At 37.0% G+C, this 19,606-nt stretch overlaps 2 protein-coding genes and 1 long non-coding RNA gene across 4 annotated transcripts in view; 2 read left to right on the top strand and 1 right to left on the bottom strand.

Annotated features, from left to right (window-relative positions):
* The window catches only part of LOC309475987 (obscurin-like), a 236,966-nt gene extending 233,269 nt beyond the window's left edge, over window positions 1-3,697 (top strand). Inside the window, exons 6-10 of the mRNA XM_082139044.1 lie at window positions 604-930; window positions 1,121-1,411; window positions 1,520-1,633; window positions 2,360-2,427; window positions 2,701-3,697. Of these exons, the coding sequence (XP_081995170.1) occupies window positions 604-930; window positions 1,121-1,411; window positions 1,520-1,633; window positions 2,360-2,427; window positions 2,701-2,754 (854 nt within the window). The 3' untranslated portion in view covers window positions 2,755-3,697. The remainder of the gene's footprint in view (window positions 1-603; window positions 931-1,120; window positions 1,412-1,519; window positions 1,634-2,359; window positions 2,428-2,700) is intronic.
* The window catches only part of LOC309476149 (uncharacterized protein), a 40,311-nt gene extending 22,697 nt beyond the window's left edge, over window positions 1-17,614 (bottom strand). The window contains exons 1-5 of one of the 2 annotated variants that reach the window (XM_082139370.1): window positions 17,452-17,614; window positions 15,342-15,677; window positions 12,212-12,562; window positions 11,393-11,512; window positions 11,054-11,300 (exon numbers count right to left, since the gene is read on the bottom strand). In XM_082139370.1, the coding sequence (XP_081995496.1) occupies window positions 11,245-11,300; window positions 11,393-11,512; window positions 12,212-12,562; window positions 15,342-15,677; window positions 17,452-17,503 (915 nt within the window). In that variant the 5' untranslated portion in view covers window positions 17,504-17,614 and the 3' untranslated portion in view covers window positions 11,054-11,244. Of the gene's footprint in view, window positions 1-11,053; window positions 11,301-11,392; window positions 11,513-12,211; window positions 12,563-15,341; window positions 15,678-17,451 lie in introns of those variants that run through there. The other variant, XM_082139371.1, reaches the window with a different exon arrangement.
* Window positions 8,367-11,023, top strand: LOC309476382. The gene is made up of 3 exons (XR_014198085.1): window positions 8,367-8,689; window positions 10,171-10,931; window positions 11,009-11,023. It is a non-coding gene; the product is annotated as an uncharacterized lncRNA (long non-coding RNA).
* Window positions 17,615-19,606: the final 1,992 nt, after the last annotated feature.

Here is a 19,606-nt window from a genome sequence, read left to right on the forward strand (position 1 = left end):
GATCAGGTTGTGTTGGGGGAGGATATGAGGATTCACACAGACAGACACACACACACACACACACACACACACACACACACACACACACACACACACACACACACACACACACACACACACACACACACACACATTAGATTATATCTCACTTCTGCTGTGTCGAAGCAGTCTGTTTTCAGACTTCCAGCGTTCTTGTGTTATATTGCTCAAAGAAATGGTTCATGTTGTCGTTCTGTTCTGCTTGTGTTTGTGCAAACTGGCTGGTAAGTAAAAAAAATTGTTTTATATGTTTGTACTGATTTAATTCATGCTGTAGTTTTTATACAGAGTAATAACATTGAGATGCATTTGCTATTATTTTCTATATTTTGAAATTGAATAAGTATTACTTATAAATTCTGGTTTGGATTCAGGACTATCATCTGAATAACTTTAGGGACAGATTCAGATTCCTTTAACTTTTCTCATTTTTAGCTTTTATGTTCATTTATTTGTTCTTTCGTTTGGCTTCTTCTGTTCTTCATTGTACTTTTACATAGTACCTAAGTAAACCAACATAAAGTTGTTTAGGACCCTTAATCTGTGATCAACTCTATTCTCCAGGAGTGTTTGCTGACACAGATGCAGTGAAGTCAGTGTCAGTGATGGAGGGAGATTCAGTCACTCTAAACTCTGATCTCACTGAGATGATGGATGATGATCTGATTCTGTGGAGGTTTGGAAATGAAAACACTTTAATAGCTGAAATCAATGTACTGGACGACAGCATCACTGTATATGATGATGTTCCTGATGGGAGATTCAGAGACAGACTGAAGCTGGACGATCAAACTGGATCTCTGACCATCACAAACACCACAACTGAACATGCTGGAGTTTATAAACTACAGATGAGCAATGTGAGCAAGAGTTTCAGTCTCACTGTCTATGGTGAGCCAAATCATTTTTACACACTTATTTTTGACTTTCCTTTTCAGCCTATTGAATACTTTCGTTTTGAGCAGTCTATTGTTTATGAATGACATCACAAACTCTCTCTCTCTCAACACATTAAAACACTGTAAAAAAAAGTATGATTTATTCTGTATGATTTATTCTGATTTATTCTAATCTTTCTCAGCTCGTCTGCCTGTTCCTGTCATCATCAGTAACTCTTCACACTGTTCTTCATCATCATCATCAAACTGTTCACTGCTGTGTTCAGTGTTGAATGTGAGTCATGTGACTCTCTCCTGGTACAAAGGAATCAGTGTATTGTCCAGCATCAGTGTGTGTGATCTCAGCATCAGTCTCTCTCTACCTCTGGAGGTGGAATATCAGGATAAAAACACCTACAGCTGTGTGCTGAACAATCCCATCAGCAACCAGACCACACATCTGGACATCAACACACTCTGTCACACATGTGCAGGTACCACAGCACTGATGATATATGTGTGTATTTACTGACCTGATCTCTGTCTTCTGTTGGAGATCACACACATTCACTCACATTAATGACTGTCTCTCTTTCCTTCAGTTCCTCCAGTGTCAGTGTCTCTGATAGTGTTGATCTCTGCTGGATCTCTGATGATTGTTGCAGTCGTTGGGATCTTCTGCATCTGCAAGAAATGTAGAAAAACTGATCAAGAAGGCAAGTGTTTGGCATTTATCTATAAAATGACACTGGGCAGCGCTCTTTACTTGTCTCACTCAGAAAAACACGTTCTGCACTTCTCAAACTGCATCAAAACACAGTGGAATTACAAAGACAAGAATTTCACTTACCATGGCACATGTTAGTGGTGTGACAATAAAAGTGATTTGAAGACAGACATGCAAATCTGCATTACTGTAATGATACAATAACAATACTACATGTGTAAAAGATGTTTAAATTAATTTCTAGAATAGCAGTGACTATATAGATCTTGGTTATGTGAGACTATAGCTTGAATGAATCCCTTTTCTTTGCATGACACATTGACATTACAGTACAGAACGGCTCTTTCAGCATTATCCTGAACATTGTATAAGCATTCATGTAATGTGTCATTGAACGGGCAAGAGGTTCTCAGGAGCGCATGTAATCATCACATCCTTTTCATTTTCCCGCAAACAAGGTTTCAATTTCTTCACATACAGGCTTTTATAGACAAACAGGAAGTCAGGGAAAGTCTCTTTTTTTTTTTTTTTTAAGTTTCGTTACAAGCTATTCACACATTGGCAATAAAAAGTGATAAATAGGCCTATATCAAAAATCTTATATATGGCCCTTTTTTATGCTGTAACTTTGACAGCCATGATAATAACACATACAGTATGTTTTGAAAAAAACATATATATTTGTTTAATGTATCTTTTATTATTGTTGAAATAGATCAGACTCTTGAAAAAGAGATCATATACTCTGAGCCAACGTTCATCGAAAGAAATGCACATAAAACGGTAAGATAATTTATTCCTAAGTTATGTTGTACATCTCTGTATAAATTTAACAGGCAGTCAAATGTATGTATGCTTGTACAGTATCATGATACAAAAGAAAACACAATAGCACCATATCATATAAATAAAAGCCGTAAGATCATCATTCAATGCTAGATATATCCCACAATCCCAAAATCTATCATCAGAAAAAAGAAAGAAAATTATATATTATTATTATAATTTTTATTTTATTTTATTGTTTTTTTGTTTTTTTTTTGTTGTTTTTTACAGAGTTTTATAGAGGAAGATCAAGTGGAGTATGCACCAATCGCCATGAGAAGATAATTTTTCTCCTGCAACAACCTTTACAACTCCTGCTGACAAGTTCTTTAAAACTTGTAGATGAGTTTTGGGATTGTTGACAATCACTGCATGTAGCACCTAAAGCCCCGTTCACACCTAAAGCCCCGTTCACACCGGCAGCGAATACAGCCGCCTACTATCTCCGACAAACAACAAACGGAAATTGTCAGATCCATTTGAGCTTCGGGTGCATAGAAAATGTTCACTTCTGCACCTAGACCGTAATGGACCGCCATAGTGCGAGGCGAGAATTACCAGTATTTTTCCACTAAAATTATATTTTATTCTTCAAACACTATTTATGTAAAATGGATGGCTATGAATAATTTTGTAAAAAATGGTTAAATAATTATTTAGAGCCTTTTCATGTTTAACTCTTACAGTCGCAAATTCTAAAGATGCTATTTTTAAAAGTTTAACTTATTTTATCTTGAGCGCCACTTTTTTAGATCCCGGTCTCGTGCGTGAGACCCTGCAGAGACAGGAGTGCAACGGTCAAACACATCCGTCTACAGTGCATTTACATAAACAAAAAAATGGAAAAAGTACATTATGTAGCCTATAGTATGTATGCAGTACGCACTACATTTGCCATGTTGTCATTATCATGTGATCTACCAGCGTCAGTTGCATCGCTTCACTGCCATTCATAAATCCTCTCCCGTGGCCTCATGGGATAGTTTGCACTCTTCACATTCTCACCGGAACAAGCAAGTCATCCGGGGACTTTGTGCCTACTCTTATATGAGTACTGTGAATTCAGACATACTACTTTTATCACATACTGTTGTTTTGCCTAGTATAGAATTGGGAAATGTGTCATTTCGGACACAGCCACTTTTTTACAACAGTAAAAACTCTTTTCATGTAGCCTAATCTTAATGTAATATTGAGTAATGTTTATCAAAATAAAACCGATAAAAGATATAGTTCCACTTTATTGGTATTTAAATAGTATAGTCTTATGTTGAACTTTATTTTTGTACATACAAGCGCTGTATAAACCAATACACAAAGTACTAAATGAAAAGTGTCTTGGAAAACATCTGAGATGTCTGTGTATTTGACAAACAGGCTTTTGCATCTAATCAACTCCATCTGTGATAATAGCCTACGCAAAACGTCTCTACAGGAAGCAGAAGGTGTTTGACTTCTACTCTCTGTTTTCAATTCCTCCCCAAATGAAATGGCAAATCTTGCCGGTTGAATCCCGCAGGAGTCGAACACACTTAATGTTGATTTGGCTAAAACAATGAGGAACTTGTGACTTAGTTGCGGTCAGATGACTCCTGGAGTTTGAGGATCTGGTCCACTAACAGCTCAGTTTGAGAGTCACATTGAAACCTGTGGTTGGATATATTTACTGCTGAGCTGTACAAAAATTGTGGTTTGACTTGTTGGGTGGATAAACAGCTTGTTCATGAGAATGTGTGTACTGCTGGACTTGTGTGCTTGACGTCTGTTTGTGAGTGTGTGTCGGAGGTGTGAACAGCTTGTGGTTGAAGGGCTTTTCCATTCCTTCTCATATGAAGCTCACAGTCGACACAAAACAGCTACACTACAAAATGCTGAACCCATCAATCAAGTCTGACAGATAAAAGATTCTCTAAGACAGTGATATGTTAGTGTGAAGGTGAACATGTGAAAATATCATGTGCAATCAATACTTATTACTTATTAATACACTCTCAGAAAATAAAGTAAATGATTGTACCTTTAGGGGTACAATGGCTTGTCACTGGGGCTGTAACCTTTAAAAGAAACGGTACATATATGTACCTTTTAATGCTTTTTGACCCTCAAAAAGGTACATATATGTACCTTGAGGTCCAATAATAAGCCCTATGGGGTACGTTAGTGTAGATTGTACCTTGGGGGACAGAAATGGACTCCTACTGTACCCCTATTTCTGACAGTGTACTCATGTACATGCTCCCCTCCATGACCTCACATATAGTCATGGCAGATAAGCAGTGCTAGTTTCAGTGGTTATTTCTAACTCCAGTATACGAGAAACCGAAGTTAGTTCTAAGCAGATCTATTCTTGACATCACACTTTTTTAAAATAAAGGTCATTTCCTGTGTTTTTTGTTTTTGTTTTTTTTTTGTCAATGTCTGGGAACTTTTTTAAGAATAAACACAATTTATAATTTATTGTTGCAATGTTGAAATTATAATTCTGATGTTCAGAGTAATAATTTCTTTAGTATTCATCAGTCTCGGGAGTAACTAAATGTATAAATTTGGCAGACAATTTTCAGCGCTGCTGTCCAAAGGCAAGAAGCAGTAACTCCACATTAAACAAGTTTTGTCTTTGCGGGGGTGTAACATGATACTGAGTCATAATGCGTTGTGACTGATCACTCTATTAAAACATTTACAGGGAAAAAACCTGTCAATGTGGAGAGATGATTCTCGGTGTACAATAGTTAAGGTTATTGGGCCATGTTAGCCAGAAAAAAACCTTGACACTTTTTAAGGGGTTAATTAATTAGAAAGACAGGCTTTCATTGTTAATTAGAGCTCCATCTAAAGTCCAAAATTAGACTTCACATCTGGAACAATAATAACTCTGAATTTGACAGATGGGGTGAGCTATAAATACATCTAACAGTTAAGGAGCCAAAGCCCCAGTAATAAACATGAAAGTGTTGTTTTGTTTCATATACTTTATGACTGTGATTTCCAAACACTGGAGTGCAGTTTATGAACACTAAAAGACAGGACCTCTTTCATGAAACAGGAGCAAAACGGATTTCTTTGTAATTGTCCAAATGCCTTAATAATGTTCTCAAAGGAGTCGCATAAAAACGTTATTTATACATTGTTTGTAGAAGGTTTTTAAAATGTCCTCATGTTGGGAGAAAACATTCTCAGAACAGCATTCTTGAACATCCTTTAAACATTAGAATGACAACTAACTTCAAATGAATAAGGTTGTGTGTCTGTTTTAAAAGTTCATCCTCTGAAAGTGGGAAAGTTTTGTAGCCTAGCTGTCCCATTAGTTATTCTTCCTAACTTTTCTCTTAAATTTATGTAAAGGTTATGCAAAGTGTTAGAATGAAACACTTTCAAAACACTGTTCATGAAATCACCACATATTGTCATTAGTATTTGATGAACGTTCTCATAATGTTGGCAAAAACATTCTTTGAACAAGATTCTTCGAACGCCATTTAAATATTAAAAATCACTAACTTTCTGGCTTAAAGTTAATTCTTTCATGACAACTCTCGGAGTGATTGGCATGGAAATGGGTATGACAATGTTGTATGTTTGGTCTTGGTGAATCTGCTACACTGGTGCTGCTGCAGAGCAAGTACGGGACTTGAGACTGCCAACACACACACGACACGCTGCTGTGAGCAAGTAAGACATGCTTCTGCTGTACAATATGGCGTACATGAATTACTCGTAGCGGATCTATACAGGTGGAGCTGGGGAAGGTGGAGGAGGGTTTCTGAAGCGCGCTGCACTGCTAAGGCAAATGCTACCTAAGTTTGAAGGTTGAGCAGTGAGCTCATTGGCTGATGATATGGCAGGAACCAATCAGCTGCACCCTATAGATGACTATGTGATTATGAACCGGTGAGTTAAAGGACCTATTAGCCTGCATCTGGAGTTTCTTGCCAGTATAAGTTACACAGCAAAATCCCCTGTGTCATGTTACAAAGGAATCAGTTTACTGTCCAGCATCAGTGTGTGTGAAGCTCCCAAATAAGTCCCTCATATCTTTCTGTTTCAAAAAATTGGTATCATCCCAAACAGCTAAAATGTGTCGGCCCAGATCCAGCCCATATCTGGGTACGTGTGGAATCCACGTGTACCAGATGTGGGCCAGATCTTGGCTAACACTGCTGCCTGGGATTTTTTTTGATATTGAAACTACCTGTTTTTTTGTTTTGTTTTGTTGTTTTTTCTCAATTTTGAGTTCCTGGCAGAGACTACGGTCAGCTTGTTGAAAATCACTGTAGTAATACTATGGAAGCTATGATCCGATTGGTTGTCTCTGCTCTAGTGGGCGTGGCTACCATGTCTGTTCTGGTTTATGACATCAGATCTCCTCAAGTTTGGAAGAAGAGAGGACGGATAATACAAATATTGTGACGTATGTTAAAGTTTTAAGTTATCAATAAAATCAACAAGAGGTTTAATGTGTTGGTGCAAATGTACTAAAAAATTATAAATGCTTTTTCAAAGTATATGGAAAAGTAAACCACACTATATAAGGAAAGAAACCTGGCATTCAAAATATAATGTGGTCTAAAGGTAAATGTTAGTAATGCAAAATGAAGATTTTCTCACAAATGCTTTCCTCAATATATACGCTTCAGCCATCTGGTGGCCAAAGTATTCTTTAATATTTCTTCAATATTAATACATTTAATAATGTCTTAAATGCCATGCATTATATATATATTTGTCTATGATATGTTTTAAAATGTATTTTATGTTGCTTTGCACTTTCCTTTAGCACCATTTTAACTGTATGCAGCAAAACTGCATTTGCTTTGGCAACAACAACAGAAACATTTGTCATGGTAATAAAACTCCATGATTCAAAACTGAAAATTAAATAGCAACTGCTAAACTGATATACATCTATGAATCATACATCATACGCCCATAATATACGTAGGCCTATATTTATAATTGAAGGAGTGTCACAATAACAAGAAGTTACAAATTCAAATTGAATGTATGATTCATTTGACCTGATGTTACCAGATGTTTAAAATTGGTATTATTATTTAACTCAATCAATTATAATTATTATTGAAAGATTTCTGTACTAATTGTGAGTACATCTGTACATCTTACCAAAATGGTCTTCTTTAAACTTTCATTACAGTTAAAAGTAATTGTGTGAATTAAATCACATTTACATAGACAGTGTAAATAATGTACACATCATAACACAAAAATAAGTTCTAAATATTATTATTGATTTATTTGTTCTTTATAGTAACCGAAAAAGTGCAACTGTCAAAGAACAATTTTCCAGTGGTATTTGTAAATATTTTTCCCATTTATTTTGACAATAGAGATTTCACAGAAGTAGTTTTAAGCCTGATGAATTACAAATACAAATATGAATTACACAGCATACATTTCTCTATGGCGAAAATGAATGGGATTGTATCTTCCAGAAAACTGCTTTGTCTTTAACAGTCTTTTAAAGTGCTTCAATACCGGTTTATAATAAGTTATAATATAAGTTTACAAAGTTATATATCGAGTACAGTCTACAGATATGATAACCCACAACCATTAACAAAAGCACTTACTATTGTTTTTGTCTAATACCAATTAACATATCTGCTATAGAGTTGAAATAACTGCCCTGCAAAACTGAGGTACCTCATATCAATTTTTCAGAGGTTGAACACCACAAGTTGAACACCATTGAACACCACAAGTGTAAAAAGGTAAGGAAAAAATCCCCCAAAAAGTATCAGGATTTTTTGGGGCACTCATTATACATGTGTAAACAAAAACATTCAGTTTTAGTCTAATGCAATAACATCAACTTGCATTTTCAGGAAAAATAAAATCTACAGGGCCAAAATGTCCAGAACACAACATGAGCATTTCAGCAAATTGCACAATAAAAGAAAGACAGAAAATATTGCCACGCCAAACAGCTAAAATTGTCTACAGTGACTGTTAAAATTGCAGATAATACCAGATCTTTTTCCACCTTTAATGCAATATTAAAAATTAATAAAATAATCAAAACTTAAAATTATAAAAAATAAAAATAAAAAAATGCACACCTAAAATCACCTGGTTGCATAAGTATGCAATATAATTATTTATATTTGAGGGATGTAATAATGGGGGATGTTGAGAAATTAACCAACCACATCCAAACTCTTACTGAAAAGTAATTCAAATCCTCCGGTTATCATTTAAGGCGAGACACACTACAGGTGAATAGGGTAACATTTTTAACTAGCAGATATCACCATGAAACTTTCCCAGTTGATTGCCTACATTAAGATGAGAAAAAAATGTATTACAAGTTTTCTGTAATTGAATGTTTAAATATGCAAATTAGGCAATATCTAATTAAATATGCGCTAATTTGTATATATTTAAAAAAAACAAAATCTGAGTATTGGATAAAGCCAGGTTAAAACATTTTTTTTCATTGTGTTCACATATTAGATGGGAAAAAAATTACAGAGGGATTTATGGATATCTACTTTTGTTATCCTGTAAATCAGAATATACTGTCAATAGCCTTAAAAAAATGATTTTCGCCATGTTTTTTGGAATAAAATGTTATATAAAGAATAATATATTTACAAATCCCTCTGTAAATGTCTTCATAATATAACTAGGTACAAGACTGGAAAGTTTGGTATATAGGTGCTACTGAAGTGGATATTTCTGACTTGGAGTATGAGAGAACTAGACTGAAAATCCAGACCAAAAATCCAGACCAAAATCTAAAAGATTAATGGTCTGGCGTCGACTAATGAAACTCGGCCAGCTCGAGGGGCGGCACCAAGCATGCATTTGAAAATCTCACTGCACGCAATAGGATAACACTACGACCAATCACAACAGTAAACCCCATACGCTTAGCTACCAGCGGAGCTAACTGGTAGATTATACTCTTACGTATCTGGTCGGCAAAACAGCAAAAACGTCCTTCTTGCAAAGGAACGATTCGAGCGCCGTCTTCTGTTCCTGTTTTAGATAAAAAGCCAAGTCTAACTCGTTTATTGTAGCAGCCAAAGCCGTTTCAGACAACTGGTATTCATCCATAGGCATCTTGCAATGTTTATTAATGACTTCAACGTCACAGCGCTGTCATCTCGTCTCTGGCCCGCCTATATCAGATAACCCGATGTGATTGGTGTAGCTCAGATCGAGGGGCATATTTAATGAGCATTGTTACTCGACACCAGAGTAACTCGCTGAGCAAATTCAACTTGTGCTCTCACGAGAACTCTGGTTTACCAGGGTATGAGAGAACAGTCATTTTGAGAAAACGGGTTTTAAAGATTTATCATCAGCCAATGAGATTGCGCATTCAGTCCTTTTACTTTCACGATTGGTTGCTGATAAAAAGGAAATGACCATAGTTGGATCCGACAGCATTGTACAGTGAAGAGAGAGCTTTCTAGCAGTGCCTGTGATGACAGAGAGCAGACAGAGATCGCGGATCGGCGGGATGATTTACAACGACAACTTTTGTTGAATTTATGTGAAATCTACTGACGCAAACAGACAAAGTGTAATAAAATAAAGACCTAAATGTGTATTTCGGACTTTTTTTCACCACAGTCTGAAAGAAGACATGTTATTGAAGACAAAAATCCAAAAATCTCAAAATTGACCAGTAAAAAAAACACGATATTTTTGCCTGCCGTGTCTCGCCTTAAGTGATGCTAATTATACATGATTTAAAATAAGCCGTTTCTGTAGGATTTTCTTAGCCATGGCCTGCAACAAGCTTAAAAATGATTTGTTGGGATCTCGTTGTGAAGAGGAAACATTCAGGAGAAGGGTGCAAAAGTATTTACAAACCATTAGATCTGCCATGGAATACCATGAAAGAAGTCATCAACCGGTGGAGACAATACCCAAACAGCAACGTCGGCCCAGATCCGGCCCAGATCTGGTACGCGTTGAATCCACATGCGGTACCAGACAGTACATGTGGCCTGGATCTGGGAAGACATTATGTTGCTGTCTAGGTAGGGTAACAATGACAAAATGTATCAAGGAGGCTGCCAAGAGACTTACAGTAACATTAAAAGAGCTGCATGAATGTTTGGAAAGTACTGGTCATTTGCTGCATGTGAAAACAACATTCAAACCAAACCAAAAATCTAAGCCCACCTAAATTTTGACTAAATGTTTTATGGTCTGATTAAACATAATTACCAACTACACGGATAGTTCCTAATATCAGAACATTTGGCACAAAACCTGTAGGCCTCCATTAAAAACCCGAGGATGAATAAGTCATCAAAAGAATGGTTTCAGATTAGGAAGAAGAATGATTTGGAAAGGCCCATTCTGAAGCAAGACCTAAATCCAATAAAAAAAAAAAACGTAAAGAATGTTTTGAACAAGGCTATAGACAGACAGGAGATCCCCCGGATTATGATCAATCTAAAGCTCTTTTGCAAGGAAGAGTGGTAAACATTTTCAAATCAAGATGTGCTAAGTTGATGGCCATTTTCAAAAAGACTGGCTGCTGAATTAAAAGCAAAAGGTGTTTCAACCAAGTTAAATGAAAGGGTGTGAACACTTCTGCAACCAGGTTACTGTGTCTTTTATTTCTATTTGTTTGTTATATGAATTTTGTTGGTTTAATACCACATTAAAGGAGGAAAAAGTTCTGACATGATTTTACTTTATTTTGTTACTCAATAGTCTGCAATTGTAACAGGGGTGTGTACACTTTTATAGCCATTGTAAACATCCAGTAGCAGGTCATTTAAAAATGGATCAACTATAATCCTGCTTCAGTGGAAATACTGTTGGATCGTCACTATCTGAAAGACCTGAAAATGAATCACACACATAATTAAATACTAATTTTGCACAATAAAGATGATGTTTTCCTCTCACTACAGTATCTGTAAGTGATACTTGCCATTTCTGGAGCTCCTGCTGTGGCGATAGTAAATCACACCAGCTACAGCTACAGCTAGTGCAGACACCAGCAGAACACCAACAGATATTCCTGCTACAACAGATGAAGACAGACCTGAACCTGGAACAAAAGAGAGACAGACATTAGTGTGAATGAATCTGTCAGATTGATCTATAACAAATGAGATATCAGAATGTCTGAGAGAGTATGTGAATCTCATTCAGTTTAACTTTAACATTAATAGAACATCATTTAAAGGTTAGTATGATGTTGCTGAAACCCTCTTTTAAACATTCAAACACTTGCTGTTAACAAGCAGAATTTTTTACTTATTACTAAGCAGATTTGCTTTATTTCTACAGTGGCTCTTGTTGAGAATTAGAGGTTTAGATGTTGATGATTTTTTGAAAATATTTCATTTGAAGTCACCATCAGCCCAACTACAGGAAATACTGTTTCCTGGTACTGTCAAATGTTTGTTCCTGCTTCAGTGTTATTTTAACTCTTTGTAGTGTGGACACATATGAACACTGAGTGGTGTTGATGAATCACAGAGGATTCTGCTGTGTAACATTCAAATTTAAGCCATTGTTTAAGCCAGAAAGTTAGTGATCCTTAATATTTAAAGGACGTTCGAGGAATGATGCCCACATAATGTTTTCTGCCAGCATTATGAGAACATTCATCAAATACTAATGACAATATGTGGTGATTTCATGAAGATTGTTTTGAAAGCGTTTCACTTGCATAACCTTGCATCACTTGAGGGTGTTTTTACTGCCAGATGGACAATTGCCTGAGTGACTAAATTACACTTACCAATGACAATAACGTCAAAGCTCTTTACACTGCTGACGCTGCGACGACGGCGACGGAGGCTGCTTCTGCTTATCTGTAGTTTATAGAGTCCAGAGTCTGTTGTTCTGGTGTCTGTGATGGTCAGAGATCCAGTCTGATGATCCAGCTTCAGTCTGTCTCTGAATCTCTCAGGACAATGAAAATCTGTGCAAGTCTTATTGGGATCTCCAGTGATTTTAGCGATGGAAGTGTCATCAAAATACCACGTCATCACATCATTTGGGTTGTTTCTTACACCAGGATCTAAAGTGACAGGTTCTCCCTGCTTCACAGATTTTATCTTCATTTGATCTTGTTCAGCAGCAGAAACACCTGAAACACAAACCAACAGCTTATTGAAGGATCTTTTGGGGGAAAGAAACACCACAATGAGAAAAAAATATATTTGTGCAAACTGCACATTCTTTTTTGACCTTCAGTCTGTAAAGCAACTCTAGAATGGTACAGGCTATAAAAACTGCATTTATGCAATGCTTCAGATCCAACACATGACCAGAGGAATTTCAACAAAACAATATTCTACCAAATTCGATGAGTTATTTTTTCGAACCTGTCCCAGGCAATTTGTCCAATTTACACAAAATTTGGCATATATCACCTAGGTGTCATGGGTCATCTGTTCTTGTGTTTGTTTTGGGGTGAATGGGTTTTGGTTCAGTTTCATGTGGTTGTGTTTGTTTCCATGGTTTTTCTTTTGATTGAATATGTTGGACACCTGGTGATCGTTTTGTTAATTAGTTTGTTTGGATATTTCAGCCTTGTGTTTCTCTCAGTCCATTGTCTGTTCTCAGACATACTGGTTTTTCTGCTCATGGTTTATCAGTCTTAGGCCCTGTCCACGGGTATTTTCAAAACCACAGCTTTTTCTATGCAGTTTGGTCGTTCGTCCACAAGCAAATGCAGTATCCGGTCACTGAAATAATTTTTCTTTTTTCGAAAACTCCTGCCAGGGTGAAGATTCTTAGAAACTACAGTTGTGTTGTCATGTAGACGGTGAAACCGGAGAAACCAGTAGAACCCGGAGATTTTGGCTTGTGACGTCGGAGTGCACACTGTTATCTCCTTTGTTTGATGCCAGACTGTGCGCCACTATCTCCTTTGTTTAAGTGAGGCGAGTCTGTGCATTGGCAGACATCTGACATAGCCAAAATATTCCTCCTAATAGCTGTGCAAACAGGGCTTATAACATACATATACAGTTACATGCACAGTTCTCCCATTATATTGTGGAACAGAGGCATCAGTTTACAATACTACACAGCTCACTGCTTATGACAACATGTTGTTAGCCTACCAGAACCAGTTATAACCTTTTTTTCAGGCTTCTGATTGGCCAACGAGGCTTTACAGTTAGGGTTATATCAACACCTGTTGGTTTGGCATGCTCTTGACAGCGCTTCACAGCGAATATATATGTGTATGTATATGTATACATATTGCGCACACACGTTTTTTGGAGCTTCAACATCTCGTCCACTATGATGACTCCGGCTTCTGCCTGTTTTTCCTGGCAGGTTTGAATCTGCAAAAACCAAAGCACACATGCCTGGAGATGGCCCTCAACGCATATTCATGGAGTTTGTGGACTGGGTCCTTTTTTTGCTGCGGATCTCCCTTTACCATCAGTAAGATGGAGGAGGTTCACAAAACCACGGTCCACGCTGTAAGCATCACTACTTCAGCCAAGCCCCCGGCATAATTAAAGCCTAAGCCTACCGCAGACATTGAGCCTGAGCTGAGTTAATGTTGTCTGTGATGTTCCATTCCGTTCCGATGGTCTCTGCCTGTTCAGTGTCGGCCAAGAAGGCCATTCCTGAAATGTATGTCTGTCCCGTGTCAGCCAAGAAGGCTGATCCCGAAGTGTCTGTCTGTCCCATGTCAGCCAAGGAGGCCACTTTTAATCTTTCTGTCCATCTTGAATTGGCAAAAGAGGCCGTTTTGTAACCCTCTGCCCATGCTACCCAGTTCTTCAGCCCTGTCTTCGCTGGCTCCTGCCAGGCCTATGGCTCTTCCTAAACTGTCTGCTCCTTGTATCCTGGATCCACCTGTTCACCAGGTCAGCCCTGGAGTGTCAACTCTTCAGCTCCAAGCCGGTAACTCCACCTCAGCCTGCCGACCAGTCGGCTCCACCTGAGACGGCCGTCCCTAAAGCTCCTTCCTCATCCCTCCGGCTCCACCTTGGCTACTCACTACCTCGGCTCCACCTGAGATGGCCGTCCCTAAAAGCTCCTTCCTCACTCCCTCGGCTCCACCTTGGCTACTCACTACCTCGGCTCCACCTGAGACGGCCATCCCTAAAGCTCCTTCCTCATCCCTCCGGCTCCACCTTGGCTACTCACTACCTCGGCTCCACCTGAGATGGCCGTCCCTAAAGCTCCTTCCTCATCCCTCCGGCTCCACTTTGGTCAGCCATTGCTTGTCACTCGCCATGGACTTCCAGGCCTTCATCTGCGACTCGCCCCTCCACCCATCAGGCTCCGCCTTCCCTCCAGCTTCACTTTGGTCCTCAGTCAGAGCAGACTGGCTTCACCCTTTTCTCCCTGGCCCCACCCCTACTTAAACCGTGAGTGGTTGTCGCCCTTTGGCTTTTGGCTTGCTTAGTTGGGGATATTTAATATTCAACAATATCATTGATCTGCTTGCATTGACACCATTATATGAGAACTGAATTGAGCTGGACGATGACATCACTGTTCTCTCCAGAGCAGCTAATTAATAACTTTCTTACAACAAAAATGAAATGAACTTAAGCTGGTCTATGACACTATTTTCTTCTAGATCTGCTGCACAGCCGAAACAAACTTTGTTGCATTCATTTCCTGTTATCACTGTAAAGTTGCTTTGAAACAATCGGTATTGTAAAAAGCACTATATAAATAAAGGTGACACTAGGGACTCTTCAGTCAATTTTATTTTTTTGGCCTACAATGACTAATTTATTGACAAAATGTATCTATTTCCAAAGGTAAGTGGTGCTATAATCTAAGAAACTTAAAAAAACAAACAAAAAAAAGCAGTTCTAATTGTCACTGTTTCAAAAAATGTGATTTAAACATATAATCTGCATTTAAACATTTGTTACATGACTTACCAGTAACAGAAACACTGAAGATCTTTTCACTGATGCTGCTGATGCTGAAGATCTTTAGTTGATAAACTCCAGAGTCGGTGTTTTGAATGTTTGTGATGGTCAGAGATCCAGTCTGATGATCCAGCTTCAGTCTGCCTCTGAATCTCTCAGTGCCTTCATTACACTGAACATCTGTACAAGTTTTACTGAGATCTCCATTGATTTGAGCGATGCGAGTGTCATTATAATACCATCTAATTCTGTCTTGTTGGGTTTTTACAACACCAGTGTTTAGAGTGACTGAATCTCCCTCCATCACAAACACCGACACTTCATCTGAACCAACACCAGACACACCTGAAGAAGAAATTAATTTGTGATAATGTGGAAAAAATATATAGCAAAAAAAGTGCTGTGAATTTATATAAAACAGAAAACATATCATAAAAATTAAAAAAAGAGCCTGGATTAAAAATGTAATGCATGACACATGCAAACAATGCATAACAGATTTACATATTCACTCATCAGACAAACATACAGGAGTCTCATTGATCATTTTAAACAACTTAATGAACATCATAAAACCGACATCCTGATCCATATTTTACCTCCCTTCCCTATACATTTGGGCATTCATATATCCGAGAAATTCACCAGATTGCACACAAACTCACCGCAGCTCCTTCCTAAATATCTGCATTTCACTTTGTACATTGAGGCCAGCAATGCAAATTTGATCTAATAGTTAATGCTTTTTAAATGTTATAGGTTTATAATGACTAAGGGTGGATCTTCAAAATTATTTATGACAAGAGGTGGCAACATAAAAGAAAATGGCCTTGTGGATTTATGGCCTGACTTACACATTTGTCTCTTTGACTTTGAGAAACAGTTGCAGTAATCATCCATACTGTTTAAAATAATTTTAATGAATTACAACATATTTATATCCAGGGCACCAAGACCTATCTAAACACATCAACCGATTATAAATGTCTTCGAGCTTGTAAGAGTATAGTCTATCATCATAAACAGAAGACTACTGTATGTGGACATTATGGAAGGTCACCCAGAACACCCTAGCAACCATTTAGCAACACCCTAGCAACCGCCTACTGTATCTGTATATCCTGACCTTCAAATTTCAAATCATTTTATATTTAAACTAGACAACCTTTTCAAACCAATAAACTTTGTCTTTCAAACTGAAATAACTTTCAGTTCATTAATATTAGACTCTTCAGCACTCTGAGAATCCACGTATCACAAGAAAATAGTTTCGACAAAAGTCAAAATTATAAAGGAGAATGGTTGTGGAAAATATTACAATAGACATGTATCTGAATGGGATTTTCTCCTACCCTCACTACCCCACACATTTATAAGATTTTTAAAACAAAACCAAACCACTTTTATGATATATTTTCCCACAAAATGTGTTGCTCCATCAATGTTCAATAAAACATTTTTTTTTTCTGCAAACATTTTCTTTAAGGTGCTTTTACCCCTTTTGTGCCCTACATATGAATACATCAGAAAATGTGTTTATTGCTAATTTTAACAACATTAAGACCCAAATAGGTTAATGTGTAGTGTATGCATTTGACAGAAGCTATAATATAATATCAATATCAACAAAAATATCAGCAAGATGGATGAGATGTTTTTGTCATTTAACCTAAGCATAGGTCCCACCCCTTTTCAATGTTTTTCGTCATTCACGACCTGAAATTGCTCTTTTTATGTGCCAGCAACCTCATAAAATATATATGTGACCACATCACAAACACATTTCACCTAAATTTATCCTCGAAGTAAAACAACAATAATTAATAATGAATTAATCTCTTTCGAATATAAAGTGATTAGAGCTCAGTCAGCTGACACAAAATGAAACTAGGTCAAAATTCGTCGTTCGAAAGAGTGATTGTGACTAATAAATGTTTTACTATACACAAGCACACACACACACACACACACACACACACACCAGAGAAATAAAAATAGCCTAATAAAATACATTTCCATCGAATGTAAAGCAATTAGAGCTGACACAAAATGAAACTGCGTCGCGTTCTTTGTTCGTTTTATCGGCGGTAAAAGAGATTGTAACAAATAAATGTCTTACCTTGGTCAAGAAAAAACAAAGGTACTGACAGGAAAATAAAGAAAAGCTTCATTTTCACCACTTTTTGTCCGGAAATAAAAATGTCTGGTTCTTCCGCATTAATGACGCCTATATAACTGAAAGTAAACTTTGGTACTGATGTGAGTAGGCTGGCCTACAGATCTGCCGATCCGTTCCGATCCCGCTTCATACATATACATATAGAGAGATTGTTAATTACAAATATATAGAATGTTGGCTACACAACAATTGAATTTGTTATTTTCATTTATTTGATCAAGATACACAATTCTTCTAACACATTTCACTGTCAACCCAATAGAAAAAATAAAATTAAACATGACATCTGTCACTCAAAATTATAAACATGCAGTACGAATGAGATCTTACAGATTGTTGAAGGTTCCAAGAACTGTAAGATGATCAGCTATCAGTCTGTGTATGTTATCAATAATGCATTATGGGTAAGAATCCTGTTTGACTTCTGACCTGTGACACTTCTTTTTCAAACATTAGTTTGGCTTCAGTATTTTATTTAATTGTACATCAGTTCTATCTGGAGAGGAAGTCAGACTGTGAGGTTAATAACTACTATAGGACAGGAAGAAGCTCTCCACCTACAAGTTACATGCACACGTTTGTCTAAAACTTCAAATCACATTTCTGAAGAAATCAAACCACAGCAGGTTTCCGTTTGACTGCTGAATAGCTATAGCTATATATAGTGTCATATAAAAATGATAATGTGTGGTTTTCTACTTTTTTGTTTTGCCAAACACAACAATTGACAATCGAGTTCTTATAACTATTATAAGTTCTGTTGTGATTAAATTCAGGGAGATTCACTCAATATTCTTCTTCTTTCGAGGGATTACATGTTAAAAACAGGCCATTTCAAAAACTATCAGTGTTAAATGATAAAGAATTAGGAATGTGTGTTTTCTAAAGTCATCAAACAGTTATAATCATAATAAGGGCCAGAAGAACACTTATATAACCATACTTTATATATCATGTAACATCATGTGTTCAGAGTGTGTGTGTGTGTGAACTAGGAGGGGTGAAGTCTGTCAGGGGACGATTCAGATTCACACATCAGATTAACAGTTCCAGTGTTTTTGGTACGTAGTTCAGACACGGACAAAGACAATGTTTGACGTGTTTGTTTTGTTCTGTTTGTGCGGTTGGCGTCTGAATGGTAAGTTATAAAAACATTTTACGGCTTCATTTTTTCAGTTCAAGAGCAATAAGCTTCTGAAACTGTTCAAATTACACTGTTTTCATGAGACATTATTGTGAGATCTACTTTGGATTCAGGTCTCGGTTCGTGATCTCTGTTTGGGTAGAAATCAGGGAATTGTGAAAAGTCTTGGAAATGTGTAGAATTGTAATAATTTGCCATGACTATTAACACTTCACATTAAAAATCAGAAAAGTAATGGAGATTTCTTAAGAATGTAAACTAAAACTATTGGAGGCTTTGTAATCCTCGGTTGCTTTCAAATATCAGGTATTTTTTTGGTTAAATAAATATTAAGTTATTGGTTCACTTATATCTGTTGGTTCATTTAAAATAAATCATCTTTAATGTTCTTATGTGTGTCTGCTGCTGTTCTACAACTTACATTTAAAGGGTACAAATTACAACAAAATTCATGCCTTATTAACAACATGAACCTTAATCTGCGATATCTGATTATATGTTTGTTCATCAGGTGTGTTTGGTGATTCAGTGTCAGTGATGGAGGGAGATTCTGTCACTCTAAACTCTAATGTTACTGAAATACATGAAGATGAAGATGAAGACATATGGTGGAAATATGGAGCTAACAACTCTCTGATAGCTCGAATCAGTAGAGCTGATGGAATCTCCTCCACATATGATAATGTTCCTGATGGGAGATTCAGAGACAGACTGAAGCTGGACGATCAAACTGGATCTCTGACCATCACAAACACCACAACTGAACATGCTGGAGATTATAAACTAGAGATAAATGGAGCGAAACGATCGTCAAAAACATTCAGTGTTTCTGTCTATGGTGAGCAGAGATCATTTGTCCAAACATTCACATGTTCTTGTTTTAGTTTTACATATTGAATTGTTGAATGATTTTACAGTTTGAGTAGACAGAATGTACAAACACTCTCTAAA

The sequence above is a fragment of the Leuciscus leuciscus genome, assembly GCF_965113295.1.
Source record: "Leuciscus leuciscus genome assembly, chromosome: 15".
Lineage (NCBI taxonomy): Eukaryota > Metazoa > Chordata > Actinopteri > Cypriniformes > Leuciscidae > Leuciscus > Leuciscus leuciscus.